General features: G+C 49.2%; 1 protein-coding gene across 1 annotated transcript in view; it reads right to left on the reverse strand.

The window, feature by feature from the left end:
• The window catches only part of CCDC7 (coiled-coil domain containing 7), an 820938-nt gene that overhangs the window by 209384 nt on the left and 590461 nt on the right, over positions 1-21093 (reverse strand). The window contains exon 21 of the mRNA XM_029587039.1: positions 5983-6045. Within this exon, the coding sequence (XP_029442899.1) occupies positions 5983-6045 (63 nt within the window). The remainder of the gene's footprint in view (positions 1-5982; positions 6046-21093) is intronic.

Raw genomic sequence — 21093 nt, forward strand, 5'->3', positions numbered from 1 at the left:
GTGCCTCCAGTACTTCCCTCGATGCCTTCAGATCCTAGACCAGGACCTTCAGGAATACCATCGTCCCGTCCTTCTCAGGTTCCATAGAGAGCAGCAGCCAGTTTCCACTGCCTCAGATATCAGTGGGAGGTCGACGGTGCCATTTCAACAACAGGTGGCACACAATCACCTCAGACCAGTGGGTCCTTGCCATAATCTCTCAAGGTTATCACCTGAACTTTCTTTCCATCCCACCAGACTCCCCACCTCTACCGATGTGGAGAACATCTGACCACTCACTTCTCCTGGAGCAGGAGGTCTCCCTCCTCCTCCAGTCCAAAGCAATAGAGCCAGGGCCCTACTCCCAACAAGGCCTAGGATTCTATTCCCAGTATTTTCTAATCCCCAAAAAATCAGGAGGCGTTCATCCAATTCTGGACCTACGTGCCCTCAACAAGTACCTCCACCGAAAAAAGTTCCAGATGGTAACCTTGAGTTCCCTCCTTCCTCTTCTCCAAAAAGGAGACTGGCTCTGCTCTCTCGATCTCCAAGACACGTATACACACATTGCGATAACTCCATCTCATCGCAGGTTCCTGAGATTTCTGGTAGGCCCCAAGCACTATCAGTACCGAGTGCTACCATTTGGCCTGGCATCTGCATCTTGAGTCTTCACCAAGTGTCTCATAGTAGTAGCAGCCTTCCTCAGGACCCAAGGTGTTCACGTCTACCTCTATCTAGACGTTTGGTTGATCAGGACTTCCACTCAGCAGGCTGATCTGTCGTCCCTACGTCTTACTTTACACACTCTGACTTCGCTAGGATTTCTCATCAACTACACAAAATCCTGCTTAGTCCCATATCAAACTTTATCATTCATTGGGGCAGACTTGGACATCTTGCAGGCAAAGGCATTTCTGCCTCGACAGCGAGCTCTCACTCTCATCTCTCTCGCACACCAGCTACAGTCTCAGCACCGCACGACTGCACGCCACTTCCTCATCCTGCTAGGACACATGGTGTCCTCAGTACAGGTTACCCCAATGGCCCACTTGGCCATGAGAGTCATGCAGTGGACTCTAAGCTCACAATGGACTCAGTCCGTCCAACCTCTATCGACCACTGTCCACATCACCGACTCACTTCATCAGTCTCTAGCCTGGTGGCAAAATCAGATCAATCTCCTCCGAGGCCTGCCCTTCCAGGCTCCAGACCCTCAAATAATTCTCACTGATGCTTCCAACCTCGGCTGGGGAGCCCATGTCGCCGATTTGCAGACACAAGGAACTTGGTCTCCAGAGGAAGCCAAACACCAAATCAATTTCCTGGAGCTGCGAGCAATCAGATATGCTCTCAGGGTATTTCAGGATCACCTTTCCAACCAGGTCATCCTCATTCAGACGGACAACCAGGTGGCCATATGGTACATCAAGAAACAGGGAGGGACGGGCTCCTACCTACTGTGTCAGGAGGCTGCACAGATATGGGCGGAGGCTCTCTCCCATTCGATGTACCTCAGGGCCACCTACTTGCCGGGAGTGGACAATGTGTTGGCGGACAAGCTGAGTCGCGGCTTTCAACCACACGAGTGGTCCCTCAACCCCACTGTAGCGGACTCAATATTCCAACGTTGGGGTTACCCCCACATAGACCTCTTTGCGTCACCTCAGAACTGCAAAGTAAAGAACTTTTGCTCTCTCATTCGCAGCCAACACTCAGCCAAGAGATGCATTCTCCCTCTCATGGGCAACCGGTCTCCTATATGCATTCCCTCCACTTCCACTTCTCTCGAAGACTCTCGTGAAGTTACGTCAGGACAAGGGACGCATGATCCTGATAGCACCTCACTGGCCTCACCAGGTGCGGTTTCCAATTCTTCAGGACCTATCAATTCCGCAGGCACATTCCCTTGGGAAAGGACCCGTTTCTGATCACTCAGAACGATGGGTGCCTATGCCACCCCAATCTTCAGGCCTTGTCTCTGACGGCCTGGATGTTGAAAGGTTACTTCTTCAGCCACTTAACCTTTCAGAGCCAGTTTCCCATGTCCTGATTGCTTCACAGAAGCCTTCCACAAGAAAATCTTATCTTTACAAATGGAACAGGTTTACATCATGGTGTTCTTCTCAATCCCTTGATCCCTTTACCTGTTCCACCACAAAGTTTCTAGACTATCTCTGGTACTTGTCAGAATCAGGTCTAAAAACCTCCTCCATCAGAATGCATGTCAGTGCGGTAGCCGCCTTCCATAGAGATGTCGGGGATGTTCCTATTTCTGTACAACCCCTCATAACACGTTTCTGAAGGGCTTGCTTCACCTCAAGCCTCCACTGTGCCCTCCGACCCCTTCTTGGGACCTCAATATGGTTTTGGGAAGGCTCATGAAACCACCATTCGAGCCTCTCCAATCCTGTGATCTTCGCTATCTCACATGGAAAGTGATTTTTCTTTTTGCAATAACATCTGCTCACAGAGTTAGTGAGTTACAAGCCCTAGTTACCTATCTGCCTTACACTAAACTGCTGCAGGACCAGGCAGTACTCCTCACTCACCCTAAGTTCTTACCTAAGGTAGTATCGGAGTTTCACATTAATCAATCCATTATACTACCTACCTTCTTTCCCAGGCCTCACTCCAATCCAGGAGAACAGGCTCTGCATACCCTTGATTGTAAACGTGCTCTAGCATTCTATCTAGACCTTAAAACTGCACACAAGAAAAGCACTCAATTGTTTGTCTCTTTCCATTCCACCAAATTGGAGCAGCCTGTGGGCAAGCAGACTCTCTCCTCCTGGTTAGCGGACTGCATATCCTTTTGCTATCAGCAAGCAGGCATTCCACTTCAAGACCGTGTTAAAGCACACTCTGTGAGGGCCATGGCGACTTCAGTAGCGCACCTACGCTCAGTGCCGCTTCCTGGCATTTGCAGGGCTGCTACCTGGAGTTCTCTCCATACCTTTACAGCCCATTATTGCTTAGACAAGCCTGGAAGAAAAGATTCCATCTTCGGCCAATCTGTCTTGCGCAACCTTTTTACAACTTGACGTACCAACACCCTTCCGCCTGCCCATTAGGGTTCAGGATGCCCTCTACTAAATTCCTCCCCAATCCTTGTGCCTGTTGCACATCTTGGGTACATTTGGTGCATTTCTCGGACATCTTCAGCTCTGTACTCACCCATATGTGAGCACTACCATCCTGCTTGTCCTGTGAGAAAGCAAATGTTGCTTACCTGTAACAGGTGTTCTCACAGGACAGCAGGATGTTAGTCCTCACGAAACCCGCTCGCCATCCCACGGTGTTGGGTTAGTTTTCTTATTTTATTTTTCGGCACTTCCTGTAGCTTTAAACAAGACTGAAGGGGGACCCCTGCTGGCTGCAGGTTTAGTGCCATGCTGGGCATGCCCAGTAGGTGCCAGTCAAAGTTCTAGAAACTTTGACAAAAGTGTTTCGTGATTGGGCTCCATCCTGTGATGTCACCCTTATGTGAGGACTAACATCCTCAAACCCCTACTGAAAAAACCAACTGCATCACCCACGGACCCAGCCAACTTCAGACCCATTGCAAACCTGCCCCTGATCTCCAAACTGATGGAAAAAGCCGAAAATAAACAACTTTCCGAATATCTCGAGGAGCACAACATTCTTTCCCCTGCACAATATGGTTTTCGTAAATCACTAAGCACAGAGTCTCTTTTGCTTTCTCTCACTGATAATTTACTTTTGAACCTGGAGAAAAAACAGTCTTTCTTACTGGTCCTGTTAGACCTATCTTCAGCGTTCGACACGGTAAATCACTCACAACTACTAGAACAATTATCAAACATAGGAATCAAAGGCACAGCTCTCAGTTGGTTCAAATCGTTCCTATCAAACAGGTTTTACAAGGTCAGAATTAACAACAAGGAATCTGACCCCATCCTATCAGACCAAGGTGTACCACAAGGTTCATCCCTATCTCCCACCCTGTTCAACATTTACCTCCTCCCCCTCTGCCATCTCCTATCACAACTCAAGCTTACTCATTACCTCTATGCAGATGACATCCAGATCCTCATCCCCATCACAGAATCAATTCAAAAAACCTTCGCCTACTGGGAGAATTGTCTTCAACCAATTAAACATCTACTCTCCAGCCTGAACCTGATTCTAAACTCCAGCAAAACAGAGTTGCTACTGATTTCTCACAAACCGAACACCCACGCACCCAGCTTGGCACAAAACATGGAGCTCTCTGCAGACGTCAGGAATCTAGGAGCATGGCTTAACACAACCACCAGGGATTGCTTCTTCAAACTACAGGTCCTAAAGAAACTAAAGCCACTCCTTCACTTCAATGACTTTCGCCTCGCTCTTCAATCCATTATTTTTTCGAAACTTGATTACTGCAACTCAATCTTACTTGGCCTCCCCTCTAACAGCATCAAACCCCTACAGATGGTACAAAATGCCGCAGCCAGAATCCTAACTAACACTAATAGAAGAGACCATATTACCCCCATCTTGAGCAACCTCCATTGGCTACCCATCAAACAGAGAATCTTATATAAAACCTTAACCATCATTCACAAAGCAATCCATAACGCCGCACCTATATCTCTACAAATTCAACTTCAGCCACACTTATCTTCCAGACCCATCAGAAGCGCCTACAAATGCACATTAGTCGCAGCTCCTGCCAAATCAACACTAAGAAAAAGAGCACTCTCCACGGCAGGACCACACCAATGGAATGCGCTCCCACCAGACCTACGACTCGAACCCAATCTACCAGAATTCAAAAAAAGGTTAAAAACCTGGCTCTTCAGGCAAGCATTCCAATTCACAGAGTGTAACTAAGCACCTCCTCCTGAATTTCAGATCCAACCATTGTAGGGTGTCACGAATAGCTTGACACTTAATTTCTTACACGTACTTGCTTATTCGCAATGCCTATTTAACAGTCATTTAACAGAGGACATATTATATAACCGTTTACTGCAGTCGATATACGCTACTAAAGTCCATTGTAAAAAAAGGGGAACACACACATACTATTCAAAACACGAACAAGGTTATTTATTATTTGTTAAATATTATTGATACTTTCATTGTTCCTTGTAAAAATGTTCATTGGTTGATTGTTATTGTTCAAAGTTCTATGTAAAAAACCCCAGTCTAACCTCCCAGACCAGGGCAACCTTTTTGTTACTTGTAAACCGGATTGATTTGTATTGCATACAGGAATTCCGGTATATAAAAAATTAAAAATAAATAAATAAATACATAAATCCTGCTGTCCTGTGAGAACACCTCTTACAGGTAAGCAACGTTTGCTTAGTCCACATAGATATCCAAGTATAATGACTGTATAACTGACAGAAGCTTTGATTAACAGAGTATCATTCTTAGACACATGGCTATCAGGCTTGGTTACACTTAGACAGCTTTATGGCCGGGCATCTCTGGCAGGCTGTGAAGGTAAAATCGACTATCGGCTTGGCAGTCTGCAAGTACTGTAAAAACTAGAAGTAATAACCAGACGATGTAGCTGAAATAAAGCCACTCCCACAATCAATCCTGTCTGGCAGTCTACACAGGGGACCTAAGAGGCCAGATGTCTTGGTAATGGTCATGTTATTATCGCTGGTTATTTAGATTATTACAGAGTTTTTTTTCAGTTGGACATGAGAAAGAGGGGGTGCTGGAGGGAGGATCTTGTATGCTCTCCTACCCAATATGGCAGAGTACAATGTCTATGCTGGATAAGGAGCCATATCCTACAAGTGATCACACTCTGGGGCTGGTGGCTGGCAACTGGGATGTATCATTAGCAGTGGGGACACAATAACTGGGCAAGCTGGAAGGACCAATTGGGTTTTTTTCTGCCATCATTCACTACATTACTATGTGATAAGTAAAATCTAGGTTCAGACTGTATAGTTTTATATACATAATCAAGAAATGTTCTCAGATAACCAGAAATTTTCTTCCTAAAATTGCATAATTAGAAAAAGCTCAAACCTTCTGTTGCTGCTCAATGGTTAATGCCCTCAGCTCAGATTCTTTTTCTGAAATGCCCTTCATCTGAAATATAACAGATAAGGTGAAATTTAAACTTGCCTGTTAATTTCCTTTCCTTTAGTCCTCAACAGTTCAGGAGATAGTGTGTACATGGACAAACATACAAAATTGTTTTGTTTATTTTTTTTTTATAGAAAAAAAGTATTAAAAAATAGCATTTGAATTTGGGTCTCATTTAAAAAAAATCCTAGGTCATTAAAATTATCTCAGTATTAGATATTTTGGATAAATACTATTTGGGTATGGATGAGGTTAGAAATTCCTTAAAACTAGATTTTATAACTTTACACATTTTCACATATGGCTCTGTATATTGTTACACATTTTCTCAAACAGTACTAAATTGTGATTTAGATGCAATCAATAAACATACTATCTCTGCTTGCTCATGATCTTTAATTGGACGTCCATACTGATCAAGTTTCCATTTTTCTTCTTCGTGCATCTGAATGCAAGAGAAAGATGAAAATGTGTGATTGGAAAAATTAGAGAAGTCTAATCCTTCTAACTAACAGGGTCATTCATCAAAATGTGTTATGACGTTAATCTTGCGGCCTGGGAGCTGCGGTTCGAGAGTGGACCCTTGAGCCGAACCACCCTGGGTAGAGTAGCTCAGGAGGCGGAGCCACAAGCACAGGTCTTCGCCCGGGAACCAGGAACCCCCCAGGAGGAGCCCGTAGGGTCCTGGAGCCTTGGGACTTAGGAGACACACAGGGGTCTTCACCCAGGAACTGGGAGCCCCCCAGGAGGAGCCTGTAGGGTCCCAGAACCTTGGGACTTGGGAGTGCAGCTAAGCTCTTCACCCGGGAACCAGGACCCCCCAGGAGGAGCCCATAGGGTCCCAGTCCCTTGGGACTTCTGCACAGTGATAGTCTCTCTAGGAAGGCCCGAGCAAGGGTGAGCACAGAGTCCAGTAGCAAGAGCCAATAGGCCAGGGAGCACAGAGCAAGCGGAAGCAGGATCAGAGTCAGTAATGTCTTGACTGGAACTTGCAGGAAGCAAGATGGGATCCAGCAACGAGTAGGCCAGAGCCAGGCAGGAAGTAGAAGGTCTCGGGACCCAAGGCAGTCTGGTAGCAGCTCCAGCCCAGGCCTGCAGGAGGCACTGTCCGGAGGACAGGAGTGTAGCAGCTGCGGCAGAGAAGCCGTGGGCTGAGGCAGGCGGCCGGCAGCGGTCGAGTCAGGAACGAGCAGAGGTCGGTGGCTGGCGGCAGGCAGAAGCAGAGTCAGGAACGAGCAGAGGTCGGTGGCTGGCGGCAGGCAGAAGCAGAGTCAGGAACGAGCAGAGGTCGGTAGCTGAAGCAGAACAACGGAAGTGCAACTAAGAACTACACACTGTAGCGACCCTCGTTGCAAGGCAATGAGAGGACTGAAGGACGCCGGTTATATCGGGCTTGGGGCATGGCATGGTCAGCTCCGGCGGGATAGGGCTTCCGGTGAGTGTACGTCCATAACGCACGTCCCCGCGTGTGCGTGGGGCAGCAGCGAGACGGCCCAGCAATGGCGGACGGCCTGAATGCTCGGTAGAGCCGCGGAGGCGGCGTTCCTGGCCTCGGAGGTGAGCCCTGAACACGGCTAGCAAGGGGGAAGCGGTAGAGACCGCAACAGTACCCCCCCCCCTTTACGGCCCCTCTTGAGAGGACCGGGTTTTTCAGGATGATCTAGGTGAAACTGACGTAGGAGATCCTTGTCCAAGATATTCCGGCTGGGCTCCCAGGTGTTATCCTCGTCACCAAATCCTTCCCATGCTAGCAAGTACTCCCATTGGCGATTATGAAATCGAATGTCCAGTACATCCCGTACCTGGTACGTTGGGTCCTCATCAACGGTGGTGGTAACAGGATCCGGAGGTGCCGGGTGGTACCGGGAAAGAACCACTGGTTTGAGTAAGGAGGCATGGAAGACGTTGTGTACCTTAAACGAAGAGGGTAACCGAAGTCGGTAGGATACTAGCCCAATTCGCTCAGCCACTCGGTAGGGACCGCAGAACTTCGGTGCGAATTGTCGTGAAGGTAGACGAAGGTGCAAGTTTCGGGTGCTGAGCCAGACTTTGTCTCCTGGCTGGAATACCGGTGCGGGTCGACGATGGCGATCGGCCGTCCGTTTGGCCCTGGCATTGGCCTGTAGGATCTGTTTACAGGTTGCATGCCACAAGGTCTGGAGTTGCTGGGCTGTAACGTGAGCAGCCGGTGAAGCACTGGGAGCCTCTAGCGGAAGTGGTGGTCGTAGGGGTTTTCCATACACGAGATGGAATGGAGATTTGCCCGTGGCAGCATGCACTTGGTTGTTATAGGCGAATTCAGCCCAGGGGAGAAGCTCGGCCCAGTTATCCTGTCTTTCATTAATGAAGGCCCGTAGATAAGCCTTAAGAGTCCGGTTCATTCTTTCAGTCTGTCCGTTGCTTTGTGGATGGAATGCCGTAGAAAAGCTAAGCTTCACTTGAAAACACTTGCAGAGAGCTCTCCAGTAGGGAGCCACAAATTGCGAGCCTCTGTCGGAAACTATGTCCTGTGGTAGGCCGTGGAGCCCGAACAAATGTTGGGTGAACAGGAGGGCCAATTCTGGTGCAGTGGGAGGCTTGGGTAGCGGAACCATGTGGATCATTTTGGAAAAACGGTCAACCGTGACCCATACCACCGTGTGTCCTTGAGAGGGAGGCAGGTCCACGATAAAGTCCGTGGCTATATGGGTCCACGGCTCAGTCAGAACCGGAAGCGGGTGTAACAAGCCAAAAGGAGAACCAGGGCTCGGCTTCTGGCGTGCGCAGGTGGGGCAAGAAGCCACATAGGAGGAGACATCACGCATAATGGTAGGCCACCAGTAGTACCGGTTAATCAGTTCCAACGTCCTGTCACGTCCGGCGGGTCCACCAACCAGGGAATCATGGGCCCATCGTAGTGCGGTCAACCGGTCCCGACGCGAGAGCGCCGTGCGGTCCTGCGAGACGGTAGTCAGAGCAGAGAGCTGAATCTTGGAGGGATCCAGTATGAACTGCGGAGAATCGACCTCCTCTTCGGCACAGGTGGCCCGAGACAGGGCGTCAGCCCGGATGTTCTTAGCCGCCGGACGATATTGCATGATGAAATCAAATCGGCTGAAGAACAGGGCCCATCGTGCCTGACGGGGGTTCAGTCGTTGAGCCTGAGTCAGAAACTCCAGGTTTTTATGATCCGTGTAAACGGTGGTAGTATGTAAGGAGCCCTCGAGCCATTGCCGCCATTCTTCGAGAGCGAGCTTGATTGCCAGCAGCTCCTTATCCCCTATGGAATAGTTGATCTCTGCGGGTGAGAACTTCCGGGAGTAATACGAACACGGAACGAGTTGCCCAGAGTCGGAGTGCTGGCTGAGGACAGCTCCTACAGCGATGCTGGAGGCATCGACCTCCACGACAAATGGCCGTGCCGGATCTGGGTGGCGGAGACAGACTTCTGAGAGGAAGGCTTTCTTGAGATCAGAGAAGGCATTGACGACCGTCTCAGGCCAATGCTTGACATCAGCCCCTTTCCGGGTCAAGGCGGTAAGGGGAGCCACACGGTGAGAATATCTGGGAATAAAATGTCTGTAAAAGTTCGCAAACCCCAGGAAGCGCTGGAGGGCTTTAAGACCTGAGAGTTGAGGCCATTTAGTAATGGCGGCTACCTTCTCCGGGTCCATACGAAAACCGGTAGCAGATATAATATACCCTAAGAAGGGTAGAGAGTCCGCCTCAAATACACACTTCTCCAGCTTGGCGTATAGGTGATTCTCTCGTAGCGCCTGAAAAACCTGACAGACATGTTGACGGTGGGAGTTCAAATCCTTAGAGAAAATAAGGACGTCGTCCAAATAAACAATCACTTGGGAGTGAAGCATCTCTCGGAGAACCTCATTCATGAGGTGCTGGAAGACGGCGGGGGCGTTACAAAGTCCAAAGGGCATTACGAGGTATTTGTAATGCCCATCACGTGTGTTGAACGCCGTCTTCCATTCGTCTCCCAGTCGGATGCGTACGAGGTTATAGGCCCCTCTCAGGTCCAGCTTGGTAAAGATGCGGGCACCTTGAAGACGGTCCAATAGTTCAGGGATGAGTGGCAGCGGGTAGCGGTTCCGCTTAGTAATAGCGTTGAGACCACGGTAGTCAATGCATGGTCATAGTGACCCATCCTTCTTGCCCACAAAGAAGAACCCCGCTCCTGCCGGGGAGCGGGACGGTGGAATGAATCCTTTGGCTAGGTTTTCCGAGATGTATTGTGACATCGCTTTGGTCTCTGGGAGAGAGAGGGGATTCACTCGGCCGCGAGGCGGCGTAGAGCCAGGAACCAGATCAATGGGACAATCGAAGGGTCTATGTTCCGGAAGGATCTCTGCCATCTCTTTAGAAAAGACGTCCTGATATCCTTGATAGGCTTTGGGCACAAGGGGCGTGGAGCAGAGATGCAGAGTGCTGGGAGTAGGAGGAAGTTTCAAGCACCGGTCAAAGCAGGCAGGACCTCAACTAACCAACTGGAAGTCATCCCATCTGATGACGGGTGAGTGTTGGCGAAGCCAGGGCAGTCCCAATACTAAGGGATGCACGGCTCTTTCCAGGACGAGTAGAGAAATCTCCTCCGTGTGGAATAACCCCATCTGTAGGGTTACGGGCTTCGTAGAGCAGGAGATATGTCCAGGTAACAAAGTCCCTCGTATCGAGGAAATGCGTAAGGGGGGATTCTTACGTTCGGTGGGCAAAACCAATTGGTTCACCAGGTCTGCCACAATGAAGTTCCCCTCGGCCCCAGAATCAATAAAGGCCCGAATCTGGACCTCCCCACCGGGGTACTTGAGGGTTACTGGCAGAGTGCAGAGAGGAGCGGATCCGGTAGCGCCTAGGTGTAGCTCCTCGGTATAACCTAGGCACGACCGTTTCCCGGACGCTCGGTGCAAGACGACAGGTAGTGTCCTTTACCACCGCAGTATAGGCAGAGGCCTAACGAGCGTCGACGGCTCCTTTCGTCTGGAGTAAGTGGTGACCTGCCCAGCTGCATGGGCTCGGGGGTTGAGGTAACCGCAGGAGAACGCCTCTGCTGAGAAGGCCTGCAGGGGACACGTGACTGACTCCTGCTGCGAGACCGAGTCTCTCTATCATGCTGTTGGAGCCGGCGGTCGACCTTGCCGGCAATATCATTAGGTCGTTTAACTCCTTAGGAATCTCTCGCCCCGCCAGTTCATCTTTAATCCAGCCAGCCAGACCCTCAAGAAAGATTCCTTTTAAACAGTCATCTTGCCAATCCTAGAGAGACAGTGATAGTCTCTCTAGGAAGGCCCGGACAAGGGTGAGCACAGAGTCCAGTAGCAAGAGCCAATAGGCCAGGGAGCACAGAGCAAGCGGAAGCAGGATCAGAGTCAGTAATGTCTTGACTGGAACTTGCAGGAAGCAAGATGGGATCCAGCAGCAAGTAGGCCAGAGCCAGGCAGGAAGTAGAAGGTCTCGGGACCCAAGGCAGTCTGGTAGCAGCTCCAGCCCAGGCCTGCAGGAGGCACTGTCCGGAGGACAGGAGTGTAGCAGCTGCGGCAGAGAAGCCGTGGGCTGAGGCAGGCGGCCAGCAGCGGTCGAGTCAGGAACGAGCAGAGGTCGGTGGCTGGCGGCAGGCAGAAGCAGAGTCAGGAACGAGCAGAGGTCGGTGGCTGGCGGCAGGCAGAAGCAGAGTCAGAAACGAGCAGAGGTCGGTGGCTGGCGGCAGGCAGAAGCAGAGTCAGGAACGAGCAGATGTCGGTGGCTGGCGGCAGGCAGAAGCAGAGTCAGGAACGAGCAGAGGTCGGTAGCTGAAGCAGAACAACGGAAGTGCAACTGTAGCGACCCTCGCTGCAAGGCAATGAGAGGACTGAAGGACCCCGGTTATATCGGGCTTGGGGCGTGGCATGGTCAGCTCACGCGGGATCGGGCTTCCGGTGAGCGTACGTCCATAACGCGTGTCCCCGCGTGTGCGCGGGGCGGCAGCGAGACGGCCCAGCAATGGCGGACAGCCTGAATGCTCGGTAGAGCCGCGGAGGCAGCGTTCCTGGCCTCGGAGGTGAGCCCTGAACACGGCTAGCAAGGGGGAAGCGGTAGAGACCGCAACAGTTAATGCCTATGATAACACCATAACACATGCATTAACGCCATAGTTATGGTAGTGCATGGCGCGAATGCAAATTTTTCAAAGGGGTGGGATTGGGGAGGGGCTTGGTTGGGATTAATGAAAATGAGGAGCATTATCACGCTGTGTGCTAGTGTAACGCATGCTATTAACGCTGGAAATAACTACACTTTTTTCCTGGTGTTAAGCTGTGTGAAATGCCTGAAACAGCCGTAATGCAATTCGTGATAAACACTGCAAATTGCATTTCATGCTTGAGGAGAGGAGTGGAGTGGAGGGGGAGGGAACGGAAAGAAAGAGAACCTCTGGGGAGGCCTTCACGGTATTCAACTATTTATATCACTATAAGAGGACCAGCTAATAACGCGAGGTGAGGTTTTGGTGGTGATTTAGGATTTTGGGACCAGTTTTACATGCAGAGTGAGACATATGCACAGCACAGTACACCTCAATGAAGATTTGACGTCATTTGGAGTGAGGAAAGTCTCACAAAGATGAGATTTCTACAATGTTCTCTTGCCCTAGCTGTATCTATTTGTGAAATCTCATCTTTCATGGAAGGTGTTTCGGAACCCTAGTGTTTGGGCATCCTATAGGGTCTTCATCCAGACATCCTGTAGTGCCACTCGACTGCTAGGCCTCCACTGAGCTCTCTGCGGTAGCATTCTCAGCTCCCAAGCAACGTAAGTTCTTTTCTATTCAGGAATCAATAATAGCCCAGCCTGCTTCCAGGATCTTTTTTTGTCTTAGGTAGGGCAAGCTGGTGTTTTATGAGGCTCTACTGTAATTTCCTCTGGCATTCCAGAAGCCTCTGCAATAATGCTTGCCAACTTTCTTCAGTCATGCTCTCAAAATGTTGCATTCCAGTGTTGCAGTACCCTGGATACTCTACTTCAGGTTTTCTTTCTGGCTTCTCACCTTGAACTGTAGAGTATGTTGCTTGCTGGAAGAGGGCCCCGCCCTGTTCCCATTCACTGCACTCGCAACTCAGGCTGGCAACTGGCTGCTCCAGTGTTCTTCCTCTCTTTATTTCAAGGCTTAAACATGTTTACCCAGCAATAATTTAATCACTTTAAGTCCCTAATTACCTCCAGCAGAGTTTCTCTCTTTAGCCAGTTTAAAATAATTGGCTGCCCCTGCAACCACTCACAGTTTTCTCTCTACCGAAAACTTTTCTTTTTTTTCTTCAGTACAGCTTCTTAGGCACACTCTTTCACAAAACTCCATGCTCTGTGCAATCCTGTGCTCTGTACTTGATTTAGAGCCACAGGTTCTCTTCAGCACACTCTGAATTTTAAACAGACACTTTTCTTTGCAGGCTGTTTTTTTTTTTTGTCTGTGCACTGTATAACCTACAATCAGAAGGGAGGGGGGGGGGGGTTGAATAGGCGCTAATGAATCTCCTAATGAAATAAGGGGATTAGCACCTATTCAACACGCGTCCAGGCAGGCGTTAATTGCTGAGCGCTCCTTAAACCAGTACAGAAAAGAAAGAAAACTGCTTTTCTGTATTAAGTAGGAGGAAAAGTGAAAAAATAGAGAAAAAAACCCCCACTGGCAGTTGGGTACAGGAAACAGACGCTCGAATGACAAGCGTCTGCTTCCTGAACCCCCTGGCTGTGCGGCGTTTAGGAAAACCGACGCCGATAAACTCAGCGTCGGTTGTCCTAACCAGTGGACTGCTGACGCAGATCGGGTTCGCATTAGCAAGGAGGCGCTAGGGGCGCGCAAGCAACCCTCGCATCTTCTTACTAACGCGACCCCCTAATTTAAATATTGCATGGTGCCTCCCTTGGGGGGCACCTCGGGCGCGTTAAGAAAGCGGGCGTTGACTGTTCAGCGCCCGCTTTCTACGCAAATTTATTGTATTGGACCCTATATGTGGGACCAAGCAGTGATCCCCCAGGCCTGGAGACATAAACTAGTCTGCTCCAGCCTTTTAAAACACTTATCTTTATTACAGCTTCAATCACATACAGATTAGTAGACTGTCTTCCCTTCAGAACAGTGTACTCAATCAGTCACAGTTCGGCTTCGGCCAATTCAGTGTTTAGACAGCATTACTCAACAGGTTCTGCCTTCATCCTCGAGACCCCGGCCTGATCTGAGTACCCCCACCTGGATCCCAGCTCTTATTCCTCCCCTGCTGGGCCCCGCCCACAGAGGTCTCTCTCGCAAGGGGAATTAAGGTGGACCAAGCATCCTACCTGATTCCGCACCTGTTTAAGGGGTAAAACAGGGGCACCATCTCACATGCCCCTTTATGTCTGGATAAATTTTAGCAAGCAAAATGTGGCTGGAAAATAGCATTACTATTCTGGTTCTAATGAGGCTTAATAAATAGGCCCCTGAGTCAATCAAACTCTGGTTGATGACAGGATTTTCTGTTGCACTGTTTGTTTAAGGGGCTGAGACATTATGTGAAGTCCCTGGATACCCCTTCAAACAATTTTGCATATACTGTAAATAAACTAGCACTAATTGTTGCAGTCTGGGAAGCTGCAGTTCGAGAGTGGACCCTTGAGCCAAACCACCCTGGGTAGAGTAGCTCGGGAGGCGGAGCCACAGGCACAGATCTTCACCCGGGAACCAGGAACCCCCCAGGAGGAGCCCATAGGGTCCTGGAGCCTTGGGACTTAGGAGACACACGTATGGATCTTCACCTGGGAACTGGGAACCCCCCAGGAGGAGCCCGTAGGGTCCCAGAACCTTGGGACTTGGGAGTGCAGATAAGCTCTTCACCCGGGAACCGGAACCCCCCAGGAGGAGCCTGTAGGGTCCCAGTCCCTTGGGACTTATGCACAGTGTCAGTCTCTACAGAAAGGCCCGGGCAAGGAGTAGGCACAGAGTCCAGCAGCTAGGGCCAATAGGCCAGGGAGCACAGAGCAAGCGGGAGCAGGGTCAGAGTCAGTAATGTCTTGAATGGAACTTGCAGGGTGCAATATGGGAGCCAGCAGCGAATAGGCCTGAGCCTGGCAGGAAGTAGAAGGTATCAAGGCCCAAGACAGTCTGGCCGAGTTCCAGCCCAGACCTGCGTAGGACGCTGTCCGGAGGACAGGAGCGCAGCAGCTGCGGCAGAGAAGCCGTGGACTGAGGCAGGCGGCAGGCAACAGCAGAGTCAGGAACGAGCAGAGGTCGGTGGCTGGCGGCAAGCAGAAGCAGAGTCAGGAACGAGCAGAGGTCGGTGGCTGGCGGCAGGCAGAAGCAGAGTCAGGAACGAGCAGAGGTCGGTGGCTGAAGCAGAACAACGGAAGTGCAACTAAGAACTACATACTGTAGCGACCCTCGTTGCAAGGCAATGAGAGGACTGAAGAACGCCGGTTATATCGGCCTTGGGGCGTGGCGTGGCCAGCTCAGGCGGGGTCAGGCTTCCAGTGAGCGTACGTCCATAACGCGCGTCCCCACGTGCGCGCAGGGCGGCAGCGAGACGGCCCAGCAATGGCGGACGCCCCGAATACTCAGCATAGCCGCGGAGGCGGCGTTTCCGGCCACGGAGGTGAGCCCTGATTACCCCCCCCTTTACGGCCCCTCTTGAGAGGACCGGGTTTTTCAGGATGAGCTTGGTGAAACTGACGCAGGAGATCCCTATCCAAGATATTCCGGCTGGGCTCCCAGGTGTTATCCTCGACACCACATCCTTCCCATGCCAGCAAGTACTCCCATCAGCGATTATGAAATCGAATGTCCAGGACGTCCCGTACCTGATACGTTGGGTCCTCATCGATGGTGGTGGTAACAGGATCCGGAGGTGCAGGATGATACCGGGAAAGAACCACTGGTTTGAGTAAGGAGGCATGGAAGACGTTGTGTACCTTAAACGAAGAGGGTAACCGAAGTCGGTAAGATACCAGTCCTATTCGCTCAGCCACTCGGAAGGGACCGCAGAACTTCGGTGCGAATCGCCGTGAAGGTAGGCGAAGGTGCAAGTTTCGGGTGCTGAGCCAGACTTTGTCTCCTGGCTGGAATGTAGGTGCCGGTCGACGATGGCGGTCGGCTGACCGTTTGGCCCTGGCAGTGGCTTGTAGGATCTGTTTTCGTGTTGCGTGCCACAAGGTCTGGAGTTGCTGGGCTGTAACTTGAGCAGCAGGTGAGGCACTGGGAGCCTCTAGTGGAAGTGGTGGTCGTAGAGGTTTTCCATAAACGAGATGGAATGGAGATTTGCCCGTGGCAGCATGAACCTGGTTGTTATAGGAAAATTCAGCCCAGGGTAGAAGCTCGGCCCAGTTATCCTGTCTCTCATTAATGAAGGCCCTTAGGTAGGCTTTAAGGGTCCGGTTCATTCTTTCAGTCTGTCCATTGCTTTGTGGATGGAATGCCGTAGAAAAGCTAAGCTTCACTTGAAAACACTTGCAGAGAGCTCTCCAGTAGCGAGCCACAAATTGCGAACCTCTGTCAGAAACAATGTCCTGTGGAAGGCCGTGGAGCCTGAACACATGTTGGGTGAACAGGAGGGCCAACTCTGGTGCAGTGGGAAGCTTGGGTAGAGGAACCATGTGGACCATCTTGGAAAAACGGTCAACCATGACCCATACAACCATGTGTCCTTGAGAGGGAGGCAGGACCACGATAAAGTCCGTGGCTATATGGGTCCACGGTTCGGTAGGAACCGGAAGCGGGTGTAACAGGCCAAAAGGAGAATCAGGGTTGGGTTTCTGGCGAGCGCAGGTGGGGCAAGACGCCACATATGAGGCGACATCTCGCCGAATGGTAGGCCACCAGTAGTACCGGTTAATCAGTTCCAACGTCCTGTCACGTCCAGCATGTCCTCCAACCAAGGAATCATGGGCCCAGCATAGTGCCGTCAACCAGTCCCAGCGAGAGAGCGCCGTGCGGTCCTGCGAGACGGTAGTCAGAGCAGAGACCCGAATCTTGGAGGGATCCAGTATGAACTGCGGAGAGTCAACCTCCTCTTCGGCAGAGGTTGCACGAGACAGGGCGTCAGCCCGGATATTCTTAGCAGCCGGACGATATTGTACGATGAAATCAAATCCACTGAAGAACAGGGCCCATCGTGCCTGACGAGGGTTCAGTCGTTGAGCCTGAGTCAGAAACTCCAGGTTTTTATGATCCGTGTAAACGGTGGTAGTATGTAAGGAGCCCTCGAGCCACTGCCTCCACTCTTCGAAGGCGAGCTTGATTGCCAGCAGCTCCTTATCCCCAATGGAATAATTGATCTCTGCGGGTGAGAACTTCCGGGAGTAATAAGAACATGGAACGAGTTGCCCAGAGTCGGAGTGCTGGCTGAGAACAGCTCCTACAGCGATGCTGGAAGCATCGCTGTAGGAGCTGTTTTGTTTACAACGAAAGCTCGTGGAATTTCCAGAATTGCCAGCAAACTTCTCTGAGGAACTTTAAAACATCTCATTATACATCCTCCCAACGCCACCAGGTCTGCTGCCGCTTAACATTCGCCCATCATTCTCCGGACTGCACTCGCCCATCACTCTCCGGCCTGCACTCGCCCAACACACGCCCATCATACATCCAGCACGCTTCTAACATTATTCGCCCAGCACTCTTCAAACCGCATTCGTCCAGCTCTCTCCAGACAACATTCACCTAACACTCCTTTCTGACGTAACGATTCCTACAGTCTGCCACTTCAACCAATTACATCCCAACATGCACCCCCTCACAATTCCCATCATCCACAATCCCAAATGGAGAATACCAAAGCCCCCTACCCCCCCTCATCACAATCGTCAACAGAGGCTCAGGCCCATCTTGCTGACACCTGTCACTCAATTCCTTGGACTAACTCTTTTCTCACTCACTTTGATTAATGCACAATCGATCGCCAAGAAAAGTCATATATTCAACGACTACCTATCCGATACAAAACCTGACATCTGTGCTATCACAGAAACCTGGTTAAAACCCTCCGACACTGCACTAATAAATCAGCTACCCATACAGGAATACGATGTTCTCTCTATTCCCAGACCCAAAAAAAGAGGAGGTGGACTTCTCCTCGCAGCCAAAAAAACACTGGGTCTGACATTACAGACTTCCAACAACATATCAAAGATTGAATTTGCCCTATTCAACTCAAAACATCTGACTGTCGGCCTAATTTATGCTCCCCCCGGAATACTGGAAGCAGACCCATCATCCATCATAGAACTTACAGCAAAACACCTAAATTCCAGAAAACCTACCATCCTCATGGGAGATTTTAATCTGCACGTTGATATCCAACCTCATTCTACCAACTGTAAAACTCTTCTCTCCTCTCTCAACAATATGGGTTTCAGACAAATAGTGACTGAACCTACCCACAAAGCAGGCCATACGCTGGACCTTATATTCATAAATGAAGGTATCACAACCCACACCACTCCAACTTGCACTCCAATACCTTGGTCAGACCATAGAATTATATCATCGGTATTAAAAATAAAAGATCTTCCACCACAATCCACACAACCAATAACTATATCGTTTAGGAAACAATGCTCAGGAGACCAACTCAGTGAACACCTGGCCAAGGAACTTGAACACCTAGACCTTTCCGACATAAATTCAGCAACTTCATCATGGACCAACATCACTAAAAAGGTTGCAGATCAAATTTGCCCCATGACAACTAAATCCATCAATCCAAACAAAGACAACAGGAGACCCTGGTTCACACCGGAGCTAAAAAATCATAAACACGAGTTGAGATGCAAGGAACAAAACTGGCGAAAAAACCCATCTTCAACCACCCTCCTCATCTACAAATCATGCCTTAACTCATACAGAAACAACATCAACACAACAAAGAGAATATTCTTCTCCAAAAAAAATCCACCACCTCATTTTTGATTCAAGAGCTCTTTTCTCCTTTGTATCAACCCTCACAAAACCCCCGGCACCTACCATTCCAGACGATCAAGCACTCAATAAAGCGAACGAACTGGCAGACTTCTTCGACAACAAAATCACCTCACTCCTAGCCCCCCTCAAGGGACCATCTACACATCCAATACATGTAATCAACCTCAGCCCCCAATCATCGCTATCAACCGCCCAACAAACACCACACTCAACTGCTCAACAACCACCACTCCCAACAGATCAACAACCATCACACCCAAATGTCAAACAACCCAACACTTCACTACCAGTGCTCAACACTTTTGAACTCACATCCTCTTTAGAAATAGAGAATATTCTCAAAAAGATAAAACCATCCTCCCATCCATCAGACCATATTCCATCCAACAAATTGAGTCTGATCACCAACATCATAGCCAAACCTTTAGCAGACATCATTAACTGCTCCTTCACCCAAGGACATGTCCCGAACCAACTCAAGTTAGCCATGCTCAAGCCGATCCTCAAAAAACCTAACTTACCTACCACAGACCCAGCTAACTTTAGACCCATAGCAAACCTCTCTTTCATTTCCAAAGTCATGGAGAAAGTTGTAAACAAACAACTTACTGAATACCTTAACGAAAACAATATCCTCGCCTCAAACCAATTTGGCTTTCGTAAAACTATGAACACCGAATCATTATTAACATCACTATCCGACACTATCATTTTCAACCTAGAAAAGGGCCAACCTTGCCTCCTCGCTCTCTTGGATCTCTCATCAGCGTTTGATACCGTAAACCACTCATGCCTCCTGCAACGCCTAATAGACATCGGCATTACAGGAGTAACTTTTAACTGGTTCAAATCGTTTTTGGAGAACAGATCATACAAGGTCAAGATAAATAACAAAGAGTCTCATACCATCGAATCCAAGAGGGGGGTACCACAAGGATCATCCCTCTCCCCGACTCTTTTCAACATTTATCTGCTCCCGCTCTGTCAACTTCTCACCGACCTTAAGCTAAGACATTACCTATACGCGGATGATATTCAAATCCTCATCCCTATAGAAGATTCCCTACACAAAGCTTTATCATACTGGAATAAATGTCTATCAGCTATCAACAATCTACTCGCCAGCATCAACCTGGTTCTAAACAAAAACAAAACTGAAATCCTCATTATAGCACCGGAAAACTATACCCCCTCCTCACATTATAACACTAATCAACATCCGGACACTGCAGGGCTCTCCACCACGCAACAAGTTAGAGACCTAGGAGTCATCATAGACAGCAGACTCAATCTCAACAAATTCGTCAACAACACAACAAAAGAATGTTTCTTTAAACTTCAAACATTAAAGAAACTTAAACCACTCCTCCTATACAGAGATTTCCGCATGGTTCTACAAGCCATCATTCTCACTAAGCTGGATTACTGTAATTCTCTCCTCCTAGGCCTACCAGCATGCACCATCAAACCACTTCAGATGGTCCTGAACGCCTCTGCAAGAATTCTATCAAATGCCAAAAAAAGAAATCATATCACCCCAATATTCCACCATCTCCACTGGCTTCCGATTAAATTCAGGATCCAGTTCAAGTCTTTAATGATGATACATAAGGCCTTACACAACATCGCACCTCTCAACCTAACATTTCAAATTCAACTACACACATCCGTGAAACCAACCAGAAGCGCCTATCAGAACAGACTAATCACTCAACCGGCGAAATCCGTTCTGAGGAAACGTGCATTATCCACAGCGGGCCCTTCACTTTGGAACTCGCTACCTCCAGACCTTCGTCTTGAACCATGCCACCCTACATTTAAAAAGAAACTTAAGACTTGGCTGTTCAAACAAGCTTTCCCCTAGAGCCAAGAACACGTTGAAGAAAATGTAACCTACTTCGATTAATTTGTACAATGTTAAAACTTGTTTACTTAATTTTCAATGTTCAATTGTAAAAACTCGTGTTTTATTCTTATTCTGTTCTATGTAAACCGCTAAATGTAGCGACAGTTATTGTTCCTTGTGAACCGGGGTGATATGTATATTATACAGGAACCTCCGGTATATAAATCATTTAAATAAATAAATAAATAAATAAATAAAGCATCGACCTCCATGATGAATGGCCGCGCAGGAT

This window comes from Rhinatrema bivittatum, chromosome 2 (genome assembly GCF_901001135.1).
Source record: "Rhinatrema bivittatum chromosome 2, aRhiBiv1.1, whole genome shotgun sequence".
In the NCBI taxonomy this organism is placed as follows: Eukaryota; Metazoa; Chordata; class Amphibia; order Gymnophiona; family Rhinatrematidae; genus Rhinatrema; species Rhinatrema bivittatum.